Genomic DNA, 19,405 nt, shown 5'->3' with positions numbered 1-19,405 from the left:
TTGTTTGGAACAACTGTTGAGTTCACTTAGTCCAGTCAAACAAGAAGAGCAAACTTATTCTGCTGTCTTAGAGACCTCTGTCCTATTACTGAGTTAATAGGATGGCTGTGCATCAATGATGTTGAAAAGGATTCAAAAAGAAATCTGGTGTCCGTGCTCGTGAGTTTAAAGATGAAGCTCTTTCCCACTAAAACTCACCTCATATCAGGTGAAAAATCCACTTGACAAGCGTAGCCAGCTACCATGTGACCTTTGAAGATTTTCTTTTTGTTTAATCTGAATCTGTTCTGAGCTCCAAAAATCAGAATTTGGTTATCCATTGACTGGCAAGCCAACCATTTCCCTAAAAATGCAATGAACAGAGGAGATGACAGAGTGCCACATACGAAGAAACAGTCTTGGCTGGAAAGTTTGAGACACACATAACTTCCTCTGCACTGTGCTAATTCAGATTTTCACTATAGAATCATAGAATCCTTACAAGTTGGAAGGGACCTTTGAATGCCACCTAGTCCAACTGCCTGCAACAAACAAGAATGTGCACAGCCAGGTCAGGTTCCCAAGGGCCTGATCCAGCCTCACCTTCACAGTCTCCAGGGATGGGGCTTCAACCACATCTCTGGGCAACCTGTTCCAGTGCCTCACCATCCTCACTATAAAATATTTTTTTCCTTATGTCCAACCTGAATCTAATCTCTCTTATTATATAATAAAGTTTCTTGGTAGAAGCTGATATTACTTCACAGAATCACAGGGTCCGGAAGATGGCCAACCCAATTTCCACCTGTTAAAACCGTTAGAAGGCAGAAAATTATGCTCAACAGGATTTGGGAAGCTTGTTCCTGCAAAATGCACTCAGAACTCTAAAAAAGCTCTGCCTGTTACATTAACCCCACTAATGAACTGATCCATTTTTAAGCTACCGAGTAAGTTTTTACGGTGCACATATTATAAACTCTCAATCAAGTAATTCAGATTAAGGAAAAAAAAAAAGGTAATCTATTTGATAACCTTTTTTTGTGGGTACTTTAAGATGGCCACCTGGACTAAGGAGCTTCAGAATCCTTATGTTTTTGAGACTATTTAATTCTCTGTGTCACAATGGAGTATGATTTAATCAAGACATTTGAGTTAAAATAAATAAGGCTTTTCTAATCTTCATTTCACTGCGTCTTGGCACTGCATTAATTCCTACCTAAGAATCCAGTGAAGACAATGCACTACAGAACAGTTTACAACAGACTTCTGCCCTGAACTCTTTATATTATGACGGTCTTCAGTGCCTGATTTGAACAATGACAGAAAACGTGCTGAATAGTCCTCAAATCTGATCCAGCTTCTAGCTTGGAATTAGACAGTTTAGTTCAGCCTCCCAGAGAAATAAACAGCATGCTTATCCCAGTCACATTATTCTTTCTTAGGTTTTTAAAAGGTCTGTTACAATCTTCTGCATCCTTCAGAAGGAAACTGAGAATTTCCTTCCATAAAATTTTCATTTTAACTGTCTTTCTCCAGAATCTTCTTTTTACTATTAAGGCTCTGCCTCGATTGTTAAGAATGAAATATTTACACTGCAAAGGAACTGTAATTTGATGCTGAGAGCTGGCTGAACGTGCTGGCTATACAAGCTGATCAGCCACTACTCAGCAAATGAGACTGTTAACGGTAAATTTATAACGCTTCAATAACGTTGGCAATAAAGCTATTTAATTTTAGCCAGCACACATAAAAGAGATTTCGTCCTATTAGAAGGATTTTTCACTTATTGCTGGAGGAATTCAGCCTTTGCCCTTCTGCAGCTCGGTTGTAGCAGAAGAACATGAACACTAGGGAAACATTAACATACAGAAACACTGAGATAATTTGGAATTTCTCTTGAGCAAATGCTATTTGTGCTGTATTCAGAACAAAGAAACAGCATCAGCAGGATCACGTAAAACATCAGTCTTTGTGTTATCAGTGACACCACAAGGACTGCTGAACTTGCTCAGTACTGTGCAGCCCTTGTCAATGCCAACACTGTTTTTCCTAATATTTTAAATATTAGAAAGAACAAACTGAAGTTCTGTGAAAAGAAGGAGCCCTTTTACTCCGTTTGGAAGAAAGTCTAAATTTAAACTGATACAGCTATCCTGCAATAACCCCTCATTTTGACATGTTTGGTCTTCTCAAAACTTTTAAATCAAATCCAGATTCAGTCTAATCTTGGAATAAAGGCACACAAGTCTTTGGGAAGGGGGTATGGGCAGCAGGGAGGTACAAGATGGCAAAATTACAGAGCTATCATTAGTGAGACATCTTATGTCAGCTCGGCCTGAGAAGGCAGCAAAGTTGTTAACCCACCATTTGGAGACAAAGTCACGGCTGGCATCGAATGCATACTTGGCTCAGCAATATACTTGAAGTCTACAGGAATGTCCCTGCAAAAGGAAGAAGTATGTGTTCAGGAAGACATGCAGACATTATTCCAAAGGGCTGCCTTGAGAGAGCTGATTTACTAAGCTGCTGAGAACACGGCAGTGCAGTCTAAAGAAGAATGTGGATAAGCTCAAAATTATGGGTGCTCGCTTAGAGAAATGCAGCTGATAGCATGAATTTACCCCAAATCAAATGACCCATAGTCTAAAGCAGAATCCTGACTCCAATTGGTAACACAAAGATACTTGATTGCCTCCAGTTTCTTAAAAAAAACAAAAACAAAAACCATTAAAGAAAGCAGGAGTTTTATTCTATGCCCCCTGACAATGCCATTTTCCTCCTATTCTCCCCAAATGGGATGCCGACCAATTCTGAATGTTCATAGCTGAACTCAGCTGTGAACTCCCTGGCCTCAATTCCATTTCATTCTTTTAGAGGAGTACTCCAACAGCTTCAAATCAGGACACAAAGTCATCACTGTGGCGAGGTCTGATCCTTTGCAACCCCTAACAGCACACATTCCCTCAGCACACCAGTCATCTGCAACCCTCAATTCCAGGTGAAAGCAATCCTCCCAGAGGCCACGTTAAAACAACAAACTGTTGGCTGGCAAAAAGAAAGAAAAAGAAAAAAAAACATCAAGAAAACCAACCCACTGTATATCATGAAATCTAAGGTGCCAAAGGTATCTTTACAAGGAAATATGGAGACCTGTTGGAGAGGTACAGAGTGACAGACATGACAAGCCTCCTAAGCTTGGCAATCACACAATCACAGAATCACCCGGGTTGGAAGGGACCTCAAGGATCATGTAGTTCCAACCCCCCTGCCTAGCAGGGCCACCAAACATCCACATTCAGATCAGGTTGCCCAGGACCCCGTCCAACCTGGCCTTGAACACATCCAAGGACGGGGCATCCACAACCTCCCTGGGCAGCCCGTTCCAGGGCCTAACTACTCTCCTTGTGAAGAACTTCCCCCTAACATCCAACCTAAATCTTTCCTCCTTCAACTTTGATCCATTTCCCCTAGTCCTGCTGTTGTCATCCCTTCTGAAGAGTTTACTCCCCTCCTGGGTGTAGGTTCCCTTCAGGTATTGATAGGCTGCAATGAGGTCACCCCGCAGCCTTCTCTTCTCCAGGCTGAACAAGCCCAACTCCCTCAACCTGTCCTCATAGGGGAGGTGCTCCAGCCCCCTGATCATCTTAGTCGCCCTCCTCTGGACCCTTTCCAAGATCTCAATGTCTTTCTTGTACTGAGGGCTCCACACCTGGACACAGTACTCCAGGTGGGGCCTCACAAGAGCCGAGTAGAGAGGGACAATCACCTCCCTCTCCCTGCTGACCACCCCTCTCCTGATGGAGCCCAGGATCCCATTTGCCTTTCGAGCTGCCAGAGCGCACTGCTGGCTCATGTTCAGTCTCTCGTCCATCAGGACCCCCAGGTCCTTCTCTGCCGAGCTGCTCTCAAGGACAATGTAAAACTAAGTTACTGCTGTACTGCTCCTGCTTTGCCAGCTTACTCAAAGGCATAAAGAAAGAAAATCTTCCATGATCAGTTGCCCGAATCATTTCACTGTTTATCCAATTAGGACCAGAAGCATGAGAAGCCCACAAGAGAAAACAACGTTTTGCATTTCTAAAAGAAAACACAGAATATAACACCCGTGTCAACTTTAATATCACTGCTGTAAAGATACAATCCCATCAAAAGCAAAGCAGGCAAATTTTATAGCACTCCAGTTAAGACTCCTGAACAAACGACCAGATCCTTCACGTTTGTCCTTGTGAAACCTATGAGCAAGCTCTGAACTCTCGGGAAAAGGACATTTATATTCTCAGGGATAGAAGCTGCTCACTGTAATGAAGTCTGACATGACATCCCATTACCAGCTCTGGCCAAGTCAAAGTATTTACAAAACCCACTACAAAATTTCTCCAAACAATTGAAACCAAGTAATGAGACCAGCTTTAATTACTGGCTTTTAAGGCCATATTCAGGTCATAGTTACTTTGAAAGCTGCTTTGTTTCTGAAGGATACTGAAGAAATACTGTGCTGGAGTACATGAAGAAATACATTGCACGAAGTCACCCTAGATTTAGTAACAATTGTCCTTATGAACTTAAGAAAATAAAAAGATTTGAGGTGTGGTATGAAATAGTTTGATATGGAAAGCTGATGTGCTGAATATATTAACAGTTTTAATGCACTGCAAAAATCTGGATATTGAAATTATGTGCATATGCACTGGTTACCATATATCAACTGCAGGTTATGGCCAAATGTTTTTCAGGTCATGGCTAGAAAGACAACGTTTACTTTATATAAAATCAAAAAATTCCCTAAAGACTGTATGGCAGAACACTGTGTACAGTTGAGTTCCCTAATATCTGAACAAGGGAACCCTTTTTTAGTGTATAGGATGCTCAGTATATATACATATATATATATATTTTTTTTTTGCTTCGGAATAAAAAAAAGTCTGGTACTGTAACAATCAGGTTGTGATGTTCCCATACCAGAACCTTTCTGCCTTTCCTGCTTTTCCCCACACAGTGACTAAATCCACCCACTTCACTATTTATTTCAGCCATCAACACAGAGCTCACAGAAGAAGGGCAATCCAATCTCAAGGAAATAACAAACTTGTGCGAGTGACATCCTCCTCCTACTCACCAGAGAGGAGACATTCCTTAGCAGACACGATACTGTAAATACTTTGAGGAGCTCAGTAAATACATGGGTCTAATTACAAAAAACTGAACAGAGGCTCTCTGGGACTCACATCTGGAGACAGTGCTCCATGCCTGCGAGCCTAAGCCTGGGCTCCCAGACTTTGGTCGTTACCACTGCTGCTACTGGCAGTGATAGCAACAGATCACAGACACATTGTGGGTTTTGGGTGACATTCAAATACCACAGACTGGAGCCTCTTGTCTAGGTGAAAAAATAAAACCCACAAAAAATGCTGGGAAGAAACTGATTACTCACAGAGCTGTCAAACTCACGTCTGTGTTGTGCAACAGCTTTCATGAGTGAATGACAAAATGAAATGGATACTTAAAATATGGAATTAATAATTTCAAAAAGATGCCTGAAGTCCTAGAGAAATCTTCAAGTCCTAAGCAGGAGGTCTCAAGACCTAGAATCCTGTGGGAAAGGTTTCAAAAACAGAAGATATTTGTTTTCTCCCCAGCTATGTTAAAAATTGGAAGGCACTAAAAATGTTTAGTATGAGTTTTCTTGGACAGGCTTTCATTTTCTGTCAACTATTCTACTCATACTGTATCAGCAATGGCCCAAAAAGCAGACTACCAGAAAAGCAGAAACAAAGCTACACCAAGATTGTTATCTTGTATGTTGGTAGAATATTAAATAATATTGTACATACCAAAGCTCAAAGCATTCAAAAGCTACAAACACCAACATAATATAGCAACCTTTTTAAGAAAAGGCTTATTTATGGGCTCCTGTACCCTTGAGGAAAGGAGAGATAATAAAGACTGCTAATAGAGCACAGCATGCTTCAGGCTGACAGGCTGTCTTGTGCTTTCTTTGGAGGAAGAGAAATCTATGAAGTGCCTCAAGAATGAAGCCAGAACAGCTTGGTTAGTACTCAGCAGTGTGATAGGAAACAACTAGCTTTAAAGATTAGAATAATTTCTCTAGAGATTTGAGAAATATACAACATTAAAAAATACTATTAAGCATTAATACTACTAATAAATACAGCCTGCTGCCCATATACGATTTTCATCAATAAAAGGAGGCTTTCCTAAATTGATATTTCACTTTGCTGACTTTCAAAATAGTTTTCAAATACCACAGTGCTGTAGGTCAGTAACACAGGGGCAATAATTCACTGTCAGACACTAAGACTGATTTCCAAGACATTGGAAGTAGACTGTGGAACGGATGCTTCAACTTACAGCAGAACAGTATTTAAAAACAAGGGCCCATACTAGACTGAGTGACTGCAGAGGGATATGCCCAACTTCAGCAGTTATCAGAAACTAGCAACAAGGGTATCTGAGATTGTTCTGGTTCTATATTCTTGTGAAAGATTAGCTACTACATAAATACATACACACTTGCAGAAATTTGGATTCAGCTCTTCCTCAGCTAGCTATGAACTTGGTATGCTTCAGCATCCTACCTGCTACATACACTTTGAACAATACACTGCCTTCTCAGTTTGTTCATAACATACTCTAGGCTAAAGTTTAGTATTTTTAACTTACCATTCCCAGACTCTTAAACTTTTGTCATCGGATGTACTCACAAATCTTCTATTTTCATCCACAAACACAATGGTGTTGACAGCTCCCAAATGTCTATCATATTCCTGCACAATCTCACCACTCCGAATATCCCACTACAATTAAAGAAGTCCAAGTAAGATGCTGGATCTTACTAAATATATATATATATATTTTTTTTTTTTGTATGATTTCAAGCTTTAAAATAATATCAGGCAAGAAAGCAAATCCTCTAGTAACAGTCTTTGAAGGTAGGAGGAAAAAGTAGGAGGGAAAAGAAACATGCTCAACTGGTTCAGAAATTCTAATTGAATAAGAAAATTCAAGTAAATCTAACAATCTTTTGAGCTGTAGGTGGAGTGTTTACAAAGAGAAACCAGGGGAAAATAAGACATAAAGTAGACATACTTGCACAATTTTCTTATCTGACATTCCTGCAACAAAGAGATTTTGTTTATCTTCATCAGGATTGAACTTGACACAATAAGGAACCTTCCTGTTTGTGAATCTTGAAATACACTGTCCTGAAACAGACAAAACCATTCATATTGGGTCAAGCCAGAAGTTGTAAGGGCTGATTAGTTTATTACATACATTGATAGAGACATTCATTTTACTTCTATCTCACTAACAGCAGAAAATACCTTTTTTAAGCCCCTGAGAGAATGAGAGCGTAGAACTGACCCTACATATTGGCACATTTGTAAGCATATACCTGTATGAAGACATACAAACACATTCATCCATACAATTACTACAGCTCTCCAAACAATGCAAGTCTGTGAGCTCTGTAGCTTACATATTATCAGAACGTAGTCAAGGACATCAGAACCAGTCAAGACGTGGCAAGCTGACCAGAGCCTTTGCAAAACATCACCTGATTAGGATCAGAATTCTTCCTGACAAGAGACTTGGAACTCAGGCAAGAATTTCCTATTCCTAACTGTAAAACAGGGTAACAGTAATCTAACCACCAAACAAGCCACTGATCTCCTCTCACAGTCTGAGCCATAAACGGGTTATCTGTAACTTCCAGGAGCCTATTATATTTCAAGAGCTCAACAGTGTCCAAAAAACCTCAGTTCTGACTCAGGCCTGGACAATCTGACTTCTACTTTCTGACTGACACCTGAATGAGACTACTGCTACTGCTAATCAAGCAAGCTAATTATGGAAACCTCTTTATGACACCCTTAGTTTCAAAGAATACCTACAAAATTTACCCTGTATCTTTTTAACTAAAGAAACCACTTGGAGCAGAATGTTACTGAACTTTCCCAGCCAGTTCCATGAAAGTGTCAGACCTGTCCTCCACTTCCTATGGAAGCAGCAGCTCCATTTCCACCATCTTTTCCTACTCAGAATGCTTTTCAAGATGACAGCATTCTCATCAGCATTCAGCAAGCTGAAAGATCAAGTGAAATAATTCTTCCAGATTAAATTTTGGTCTAAAGTGTGATTTCATTGCTTTTTTTTTTTTTAATGTCTCTAGATGTAAACATACAGTTAAGTGATTTGTTAATTTTTAAAACTAAAAATTGTACTGTCACGACTGATACTTAAAGGACTTCTCAAATTAAGAAGCATATTAAAAGTATTCTCAATTGCATTATTATAGGTAACAGAACATTTAGAATAAAGAGACCGTTTGTCCTGTTAATAAAAGCCTGAACACCGAACTATGAAAAGATGTTAAGGACAATTAGAAACAATCTGACTGATGATATGCTTTGTTATCTGCTATCAGTTAACCACGGTGTGCACAGCTACAGGCCCAACCTGTTTCAGTGTCCCACAGTTTAATGTAGCGGTCGTATGCAGCGCTAAGAAATCGAGTGCCAGCGTTGTTAAAACAGATGTCTCGAACGGCTTTCCCATGTCCTACAACACAGAAAAGATGCAAGAAACCTTTAATTTGTGCTTAGAATTACGGGCGTTTTTGGAGAATGTTTTTCCACTTAGCCGCTGTAATCTTCAGTAAGGCAAAGAGAACAAGGAAATTGCTTACTGAAATCCTTCCTGAGTACCACTAAACCTGATTTCAGCACAGTGGTTCCAATGACAAAGAACTCCTGACTCAAGTACCTCGTAAAGACTGATGAGAATTAAAACAAACCAACAGAAACAAACCACAAACATAGAAGCTCTGGAGAGAGAGAAACAACAGTATTGCACAGAAACAACGTGCAAATCAATGCTGACATCGAAGGGAAAAAACAGGAGAGACAAACAACTACTACCTGGGATGCATTTGAAGGAGAAACATTTAAAAGGAAAACCAAGATAATTAAAAATCATTGGCAGTGTGAGGTCTTCTGATGTTTACCATGCTATCCTTCACCCCAATACTTTCAGCTGATCATTGTAGCTCTCTTTAGTTAAAACACCGGCACAAAAACTATATATAAAAACATATGTAAAATATATATAAAACATATACATAAGTAATAAGTAAATATGTATACACATATTGTACATTACATAAATATGTATATATTTATAAAAATGCAAGAAGCTTTTGATATATATTGAAGTAGCAAGTAAACCTGGTTAATGTCAAGGATCTTCTGAGAAGAATGGTCAAACTTTGGAATGAGCAGACCATTTAGAGAACCTTTCCTGAGCATTTCTTTGATATCCTGCTGTCATCAGAAATATCAGATAAAAAGACTTCTTTGTTGTTGTTACTTAACATATATTCACTCAATGTGCGTTCTAGAAATGCTCCCATCTCAAAAGAAGAATCTGCTACTTTTGTTCTGCATTAAAGACTGCTGTGAAGTTCTTACATTTCTCTCTCAATCATCTGCTTTAAAAAAAACAAACCTGTTATATAAACAAAACTGCACCAGAACCTAACAAAATAAGAAAAAATTCCCATGTTTGCACTTGAAACTCAGCACACAGGAGACCACCTGGCTAAAGAGGGATTAACAGACCACGAGATGCCCTCTCTACAGAGGGCTGCTGTTCTCAATACGAAGCAATTCAGTTTCACAATTCTGCCTTTGGAATGAAGTTTTGCATGAAGTATTGATGAGTACGGTACACTAATGTCTTGTTTTAAAGGGCTTAAAGAGTTATATGTTGACATTATATTTCCTGGAATAAAGCCAAAGGTTCACTAAAAAGTTGCACCTTCTTCAATTCTCATTGCCAACATTATACTGAATACCATTTGGCTATTTACAAATCCTCTTTAAGATAAAGCAATAAGCTAACCTAAAACATGTCCTTTCACACAGCTGTTTTATGTGTATATTAAGAGCTAAGTTAAAAAAAAGAGAAGTATGATTACCAATAAACGTCCGTAGACATCTTCTATCACCATATACTTCCCAAAGCTTGGAAGAAAAAAAAAAGAAAAAGGATGAGGGAAGAAAATATGTCGACAGTTAAAAACACCTGATGCTGAAATTAAGTGCAAATATTATGACGCCAGCGTTTAAGAAATTAATTACAAATTTAAGATATCAACTGATTAATCCCATGTATCTATCCGGTCATTTATACGAATGCCATCTTTTTAGCAAAAAAACCCCAACCAGACTGTTGAATAATAAAAAAACCCCACAGTAGAATAAAAGAAGAAGATCTAATGTAAGTTTTTAAATGTCTACGGTTTTGCTATTAAAAAAAATATTAATCAATTAAGTAGTTTTCTGATATGACATTGATGGACTAAAATGGGATTAATTCAAAGCCACAAATACTTCCAGCAAAGCACTTGATGAAAAGCCTACTGCTAGCTGCAGAACTAAGCTTCATAGAAAATTCTGACAATAGCAAAGACAGTAACCTGAGCAACTCAAGCCCTTCTAAATTCTATTACTAAATGATTAACACTGTTCTAACACCCACACCATCTTGTGTATTATTCTATCATTGTTCCCAAGAACTTGTAATTTAAAACTCAAGTGAGAAAATAAAAGTAACAGTAACTTGGTAGAATTACCAAGCATTTACATAATCTGAATGCAGGGTCTGTATTCAATGCTGGAATAAAATACGTAAATGAAAGTAGAAAGATAACTCACCTTAATTTTGCAATCCATAGAGCAAGACAGCAGCATATGCCCAGACAGAGGAAACAACCTAACTGCACTGACTCCCTGTAAATAAGGACAATTAAACAGTAAGTGGAGCATCTATGCACTCTCTCAGTTCACCAGCCCTCTTTCTATAAGCAAAAAGCTATACTGCAACTTCATAAAATATACAGATACTGTATATCTAAAAGAAATATCCTACCATTCCACTTTAAAAACAGAGGCATTTTTAACAATTGTTACTGGCAACAAATTGATTCACTTCAATATCTGCATATCCATACACCCTAGAGCTTCTCCACAGTCCCTTTTCAACACCCACACCATTACTGTGGAAATCACATCAAATAAATTGTGGGTTAAGGTGACTGCTTTAAACAGACACTGCTCTAATAGAATCCTTTCCTGCTCTCTTTGCCATATACTGTTTTCTGAACAAGTCCTGTTTTGTTTGTTTTAAATACAACATGGCAGCAGTTCCATCATGGCAGCAGTGCCACTGGTGTATTAAAGCAGTCCCTGAAGCCACTTCCAACACAGGCATCCCCAGAAGCATTCACAGGTTCTGAAGCTGCAAATGCTGTCGTGTCTCTGTATCTCTACTCAGATGGCCTGCAGTATTCCCACAAGTAATATGAGTGCTATTTCTCTGGTAAAACAATACAAAAAAATACCAGCCAACCTGCTCTGCCTGGGCTGGCTAGTACATGTGCTTTAAGTTGACAGGAGGCCTATGCAGGTTGAAAGCCCTGTTTTTCTGGTGTTCCTGTTTCACTGTTCCAACTAGCAAACAGCCTTTTCAGGTGGGACATGCAGAAGTATTGCACCAAAAAAAATTTCTAGCCAGCTTTATATTTATTGGCTTATAGCCACTGAGCACCAGATTCCCTGGGCATGGTGTCCCCCTATCTGTCTGTATTTCAGGTCATCTTTACAAAAGACATCTAGAGAACTGCCAGGTACTCATAGTTTTACATCTTTCTATAATATGTCAATTTCTCTGTTCTTATTCCACCTAGTTCCTCCCCCTCTGGTTGGAGTTGCAGTCTATATCCCTCCTTATCACTGTTTTCTTATATTCCCCAGTTCTTCTATCTTTCTCAGTCCTCCTTCCTTTTGCTTCTCTCATCCATTCTGTAATTTGTCTTGGTTGTTTGAAGGAAAAAAGCACAAAGCCTTTTTTATGCATCAATCTGTTTGATAGGATAATAGGCAAAGAAGTGACTTAGTGCTTTGGGGAGGAGATGTTATTCTGGAAAACACCAACACTTGTAACTACAACTTCTTTGATGCAGCAGTCACTAAAGAAAAATACAGAGCTGGGACTCAACAAAACAAGGCAAAAGCCTTGTCTCCTTTCTTCCATCTTTTGGGTATCATTAAGCTGCTGCCCACTGCAGCACAGTGACACAATACTGAAAATCAGAGATGGAAGAAGCAGCAAATTGAATATAAGCTTTAGGAATCTGATCAGTGAAACAAGTTTTAAAAATGCATGTTTAGTTACATTGTCTGACACAAGAAGAAACTATGAAGTAACATAAGGGAAAACTGAAAGCAAGTTAATTGTATTTGGGAATCCTGTAATGCTTATGTATTGTAATCACAAAACCTTTTCAACTTTTCATAGGTTTGATGTGAAACAGCATTTCAGTACTTTTAGTGTAGAAATGCATTTTCAGTTATCTCTAGAATTAGTCTTGCTCTTATTCACATGGCAATTTAGTAAATAACTCAAAATCCCACACAGGTGAGTGAAGAATATTTGTCCCATCAAAAGACGTTGGGAAGTCACTATGTTCATGAAAAAATTTATACAGATATCATGAACAATCATATCTGACCACGTGAACACCTTGTGTGGGTGTATAATGCTGCCAACTGTGTGCACAATGTCATAAATGAGAAAAAGCATTCATTTCTTACATTGATGCTTCAGTTTTATAGAATTTCAGATACAAAACAAAGTGCATTTTTATGAGGTACGCTCTGAAACTTCCTACCTTTGTATGTCCAGACCACACATGGATTTGTTTCTTTGGAAGATAGCATTTCTCAGGTGGCATTGTAGAACGGAGATTAACACCAACATCTTGAGGAACATGAAGGTAAGATCTCCCCTGATAGTCATACATTTCCTTAACTAAAAAGGGAAGTGGAGAATTCTGAGAAATTGTATTTTAAGAGGAAGATTTAACTGACACACATTTAAGGTTTTTCCTCGACACAGCAGTCTTGCCCCGAAGCAGGGTGGGAAGAGGGATGAGAAGAAAACAAATCCACTTCATAGGTTATGGATTCTTACTTGACATCAGTTGTGCTGAAATTAAACCATTTCAGCAAATCTGCTTGGAATCTGATAATCTCAATGAACAAAATGATCTCCACCTTACCCACCTTACCTCAAAGTGCAAGAGTGTTTCTGAGGACAACAAGAGTTTGCTCACACTAACTGTACACAGATTATAACCTGCTCTCAAACTCTGGCATTTACTTGCAATTTACATTCCACCCAGCTCCGTTCTTCAACAGTCATTTCAAGAATTGCAAACCAGAGGAAAGAAGATCCATCCCCAGTGTCAACCAACTGAGCAACCGATGGCAGTCAGCAGCTAACAGCTGTTCTTTAACCACATTTCACAGAAGTGGCTGGACGCTCACACATGCAGGGTGCATGGTCCTATAAATTGATATTCCAAAATAGACTTCTCTGCTGAGTAGCGATGACATTAAGCTGTGCACTGATTTAATTAATTTCTGTTTCTTGGATATTGATAGGACAGTTTTGTTTGTACAGGTGACCTTCTGCTCAGCATTAATGGTGACCAGAAGGCTTACCAGAATAAAGATGTCTACAAAACAGTGCTTTTTTCTGGAAGGCTTCAGTTTGAGAAGATCAAAATTTATCTTGCAAGGACTCTGACTGTGAAACTTTAGAAATGGTATACAAAGACAGGTGCTAACTACCTGTCCCTGCCACACAGGGCTGTTTTGCACAAAGAAACATGAAACAACAGTTTCCAAAAATCACCTGATCTTACTTACTTACCATTTTCTTACAATTTTCATTGAAGGTATGCTATAGGCTTTAACAGGGCAATCATTTGATTATTCATAGCAAGAATGTTCACATTAAGAACTGAGGAAGTCCAGGGTCCAAGTGATTTTCTAAATTGTATGTTTGTAATTCAAAGCACTATTTGCTGATTGAAGTACCAAAATTGTAGTCATTCTGAAGCTCAAACTAAACCTACCACATCTCATGGTTGCTTTTTTTTTTTTGCTCTGTAAATGAGGAAGATGTGCATACCTAGTAACATTAAAAATAAATAAATAAAACCTGAAAGATGACATTTCCACACTGCTCTTCACAGTATGTTGTGGAATTGGTCCAAGCTTATCTCTTTCCCTGCCCTTTATGCTTATGCCTGTGAATGCTATTATCTCCAAAACAGAAACATCAAGGTGCCTCAGCAGTTTTGCTGAGGCTGTCTGCCATCCTTACTAATTAACACAGCAGGCAAGAAAACACAGTGAGCAGGAAAATAAGAACTGGCAGGAAGATGCCATTACCATGTAATATAGTTTTCTCCTCTCCAGGTTTATCATCTTCTAGTTTTCCTCTCTTCTGCCTCTTAGCTGTTATTTCATCCAACTCCTTCTGTTCTTCCTGGAAAAATAAAATATGATCTTGACTTTTAAAAAAGCAAATGTTCAGAATGAGATAACAAAATCCAAAATTGCATTACTGTTTATTTGGTTTTATGAATACAATTAATTGTTAAGTGAGATCAGAAATATTTCTGAGCATCAACAGAATACCTTTATCAAAAACAGATTAGCTTGAAAAGCTAAGTACAACTGAAAATAATTAAATATAATCTTTTTATTTATAGACTATGGCTAAGCATCACTGACTCAGTGTGAAAGACATACATTGGTTGGGTTGTTGCTTTTAAAACAAAAAAAAAACACCCTTCCCTTTTTCTTAAAATAAACAAGTACAAATTTACGTTCAGTCCTTTCCAAGATGCTCCTGTTTATAAGGATCTTTTGCCAGACTCTACGTGTGACACATAGATACAATTCATTTTATTTCCAGTCTTTCTAATAATTGAATGCACAATATTCAGAACACCCTATTCAAACTCAGAACCAGAAATGTTTCTATCACCCTAAAGCACACCTTCTGCTTGAGACACACTGGATCTCTGTTAAAACCACCACATAATATACTATTGCACCACAACACATTAGCAGTTTGTGTTTGCAGTGTTAAAGTAGTACTTACTTCTGAAGGCTTGGCTACTTCTTTTTCATCAACATACTTTGCCCACGGTCCCAGGAAACCATCAATGTTAGATGCATCATTTTCCTTGAATTTCTTCCTTTTTTCTATTTTCTTTTGTCCTGTTTCAAACACTGTTAGACCTAAAGAAAGAAACAATACACTGCTTAGCCGCTCACATAGATAACACACCTCAAAATCACAGGTCTCATCACATCAATCTAAAACAAACAATAACAAAGGAAATCCAACAACACCATCACCATCACTCCATCCAACACATACACAGGAAAATGGAGAACACGCTTAGGGGCCAAGCACTGCTGACTTATTAGATTATGAACACTGCTAGCCATGTACAGTAACAGAAGAGCCACTTAAACTAGTATTTAATCAAACATGTGCCCACGCATTTGTAGCACTAAGTCTGCAAATTGCATGAATGTATTGATCTTCATATTTTAAACAGTGTAGACTTTGAAAAATTAGAGCCTGAACAACTGGCTTCTGACTCCCTCCCTCTCTCAGTTTCAAACAAAATCCATAAGGACACAAATAAAAAAAACAAACAAACAAACACAAAGATCTCCCTAAATCCCAAATACAACTGTGCATTTTAATTCAGTTAAAATTCAGTTATCTATTTCTGAACACTATCCTATTCTTTCATATAAATATTAGCTTATCACAAATTCTGTGCTCTCAGAACTTCATCCATCAAAACCAGTGTGCAGTTTTCATATAATGCTTTCCTACAGCATCAGTAATACTCCTTTAGGGCAAGGGAGACAAAAAAGATTTTTTATAAACAAAGGAAAATAGGCAACGTAGAAGTTAAAGACAATGGTCATATGAGAGACTGTTATATTGCAGTCAGGAATTTTCTTAAAATAAATGACAAAAATTGCAGTATCAGAAGAATATATTTTACTTTAAGTGATTTAGCCTTAGCCATTTCTATCTAATATAATTGCTGGATCAAAACAAGTCTATTTTCGATTGCTTGGGAGGAATGAGTGAGGCAACCTTCTACATATAGAAGGATGGACTAGAACAGAGAAATAAAGAATCTTTATATAGGCATGCAAATAAAAAGTTAAAAAAAAATTAATTATGAAGTCACTTTTATTGTTAAATGTCTTGCATCAATGTATTAATTACAAGCACCATGCCTCTGGTAGTCAGTTCTCTCAATGGAATGCTATGCCTTTACCATTTGGCAACTTTCCAGTGGTTTCTCTTTTCCAAACAGTTTAACTCCTCTTAGCAGAGATAACTTGCAATCCCCAACAGAAGTGCTACAGGTGGCTCACAGAACCCTCAGTTTGCTACCGAGCAGCATAATTTAAGTGGTTAGTTAGCATACCATACCAACATCCTAATGCAGATACCACAAGCTGGGTCAAGGCAGAATTGAAGAGGACCAAAAAGCTCTGTTTCATATATACAGATCAATCCTATTTGTTCAAAGACACCTGAGAGATTCTAAAGATAGCCTGATATATTTGCTACTTCAGGAAAACAAATTCCCCCTGTACCTCTGATGTGCAACACATCATCATTGGTAAGTCTTTCATAATTCCCTCCTCTGCCAATACCTACTCCATTTCTTAGTGAAGAAATGATGGAAATAGCCATCAATTTATATAAGATTCTGAAATACTTACCTTGATTTTTTTCAGCTTCTTCTACAGAGCCAATATACTTGGTAGCAACTTCAGGGTTGTCTATAGAGGGGTCTAATGCATAACCTGGAATAAGACAACAAAATAAATGTTATTTTGGACCTTTGACTTTTGCACAACTTTTGTATGCCTTTCTACTAAGTCCATAAAATTATTTCCAGCTGGCACTGAGGGAGCTCAGAATGAAGAAGGATAAATATCTCAAAATTTCATTCACTATTCACTTGACCTCAGTACTGTAGTTAGTACAATATATTACCACAGACTGGCTTGTGTTGGAAGGGACCTTTAAAGATTATCTAGTCTAAATCCCTTGCCATGAGGACTCTGTGCATGCATTGCAACCAGAATGCTTAATTCTGCACAACAGAGAATACATGCAATAAGCAAACAGTCCACATCAAAAGAGTGAGGCCTCAGAATCTTTCTGGCCTCCCAAGTGGCCTCTAGCCCAGCACCCCACTCCAAGCAAGGTCAACACTGAACTCAGATCAGTCTACTACAATACAAAACTTTACTTTCTTGTCACAGCAGCCCAATTTTGTTTTCTGGTGTAAAGGAAAGACTTAACTCTAAATTTACTGTCAGCAATGCATGATTTTAATTGGGTGCTGCTTTAGTTCAGGGCAAAGGTAGTAAGTTGCATTGAAACCAGCCAAAAGGAAGAGGGCCGGGATACGAAAGAAGAATGGAAGCAAGTGAAGTTTTCTAGGGCTTGATGCATATTCCGTGTGCCTCCTCACAGAAGGGATTTCATCCTCATATCAAGGCTGGAAAAACTTGTTCCTTCCACATGAAAGCAGTTGCTTTAACAAACATGGAACATACCAGAAGCAGCAGCAATAGCCTTTAATTGTTAAAAGAATTAAATATTCACATCATCATTTCCTGATTACTGCTATTGAGTCGTGTTAAAAAGCAAAAAAAACCCGAAACAAACCACAACCTGCTGCATTTACTCTTATAAATAATTTATAAAATTATTAGCATTTTTGTAGATATTCAGGATAATTCACATTTTTTCATTCTGAGATTCTCATTTTAATATGCATCTCTTACAATTTCTCTCCATTTCTCCTGAAGTAGATAGGCATGAGCTTCTGTGAAATACAAATAACCTCATGTGGTTTCCAAGGTAGAGGGGTTCTGAAGGTTTACTGACCACTGTGGCTTTTTTTTCTTTTATTCTTTTGTTTAAGACTGCACCCTGGTGGACACAGCACCATTTTTTATTAAACATCACTCAAATGACAAACCGCCTCTTGAGAACCCACAGAGAATTCCTCCGTCTCGGAAAGAAAAAAATTAAATAAAAAGGAAAGAGGAGCAATGAAAGAGAAGTAAATTTTACCACTGGTAGAAGTAACCACACACAAATCCACAGAAATCTTATGGCATATAAATTAATTCTTACATTTCTGTCGATTCATAGAAACAATTATGAAAATCATAAGCAGTGGAAGATTAACCTTTGACTCCCAAAGACCGATAGCTTATAAAAGCACTTGAATGCAAAAATATTGAGAACCTATCAACACCAGTCCAATAGCCAAAGGAGACCATCCCCAGCCACTTCTCAGACACATTGCTGTCCTTTTACTTACATGGATAACCAAACTGAGCAGACACTGTAATCAGACTTACACTAATTTAACTACCTGCTTTTATTAAGGCAATATATCAGTGAGCTCTCTTCCTAGCTTATAGCTTGGTTTCTATTAACAGCAGAGAGATATTACTTTGGATTTATGTCAAAATCAATACAGTGGTTTTCTTGTCCTCCAACTGTATTGACAGACTCTGGGACTCTATTTGCTCAGTACTTGTAAAAGAGGGACAGTATTCTAATGAATAAGGGACCCTGGGCCAAGCACAGCTTCCCGTGGAAGCGGAGACTTCTTATAGCTGGATTGAATTTGGTCCAGCATCACTGTCATAGAAAAGCTCTGAACAATTTCTACTTTCTAGTGGGTTATGTGAAAGAGAATCTTTTCTTTCTGGCTGAGCCTCCTAAACACAGCTGCAAAAGACAGCTTGCTTTTATCCTACTCAGCTGGTATATATAACGTGCCTTCACTCCTACATCTCCTCTAGTTTCATTTAGAAGGGAGATATTTCATGCTACACTTTAGCACAGAAAGGTACAATTCCACCTACATCCATTACTTCAATGCATCTGAAAATGGTTGGTTAAATAAGCAGGCTTCAATGTGCATTCCATAATGACAGTAAATTCAAGTAAGTTTATGTTGTATTGTGCAGTGCAGCACAGAGGAACTTGAGGTAGCTCACATATGTGAAACAACAGAGCTGGTTTGAGTCTGACTGAACTGGCCTGAGAATAAAGCAACCTGGGAATAAAATGTCAGCAATTGTAAAATCTAACAGTGACTGCAGGCACTGCATGTGAGCATACAAAAAAAACACCAAAAAATCAACAACCACAAGTGTAATTTTCAAGTCATTTTAAGCTTCACAATATCAATCTCACTGATACACTAATCCTTTTTAACAGTTACAGAATACTCATAAAGAGCTTTGAAACTCACGGACAGAAAACTGCTTATTATTTAATAAGACATTAATATCTTGTGAAAGAGAGGCTTTAGAATACTAAATGCTGCATGAATGAAGTAGTTCAGTTCCAGCGTAACTGCAGGGGGCTGAAGAATAGGACTTAGAATATATACAGAATAGAATATAGA

The 19,405-nt window shown here is 38.1% G+C and overlaps 1 protein-coding gene across 1 annotated transcript in view; it reads right to left on the bottom strand.

Moving 5' to 3' along the window:
* The window catches only part of CDC40 (cell division cycle 40), a 35,975-nt gene that overhangs the window by 1,738 nt on the left and 14,832 nt on the right, over positions 1-19,405 (bottom strand). Inside the window, exons 4-14 of the mRNA XM_052685724.1 lie at positions 16,683-16,766; positions 15,019-15,158; positions 14,301-14,397; positions 12,731-12,870; positions 10,716-10,790; positions 9,977-10,022; positions 8,458-8,559; positions 7,087-7,202; positions 6,661-6,794; positions 2,344-2,420; positions 199-343 (exon numbers count right to left, since the gene is read on the bottom strand). Of these exons, the coding sequence (XP_052541684.1) occupies positions 199-343; positions 2,344-2,420; positions 6,661-6,794; positions 7,087-7,202; positions 8,458-8,559; positions 9,977-10,022; positions 10,716-10,790; positions 12,731-12,870; positions 14,301-14,397; positions 15,019-15,158; positions 16,683-16,766 (1,156 nt within the window). The remainder of the gene's footprint in view (positions 1-198; positions 344-2,343; positions 2,421-6,660; positions 6,795-7,086; positions 7,203-8,457; positions 8,560-9,976; positions 10,023-10,715; positions 10,791-12,730; positions 12,871-14,300; positions 14,398-15,018; positions 15,159-16,682; positions 16,767-19,405) is intronic.

This window comes from Tympanuchus pallidicinctus, unplaced genomic scaffold (assembly GCF_026119805.1).
Source record: "Tympanuchus pallidicinctus isolate F22 unplaced genomic scaffold, pur_lepc_1.0 scaffold1, whole genome shotgun sequence".
In the NCBI taxonomy this organism is placed as follows: domain Eukaryota; kingdom Metazoa; phylum Chordata; class Aves; order Galliformes; family Phasianidae; genus Tympanuchus; species Tympanuchus pallidicinctus.
The sequence above is the reverse complement of the archived record's forward strand: the minus strand, read 5'-3'. Positions and strand labels throughout refer to the sequence as shown.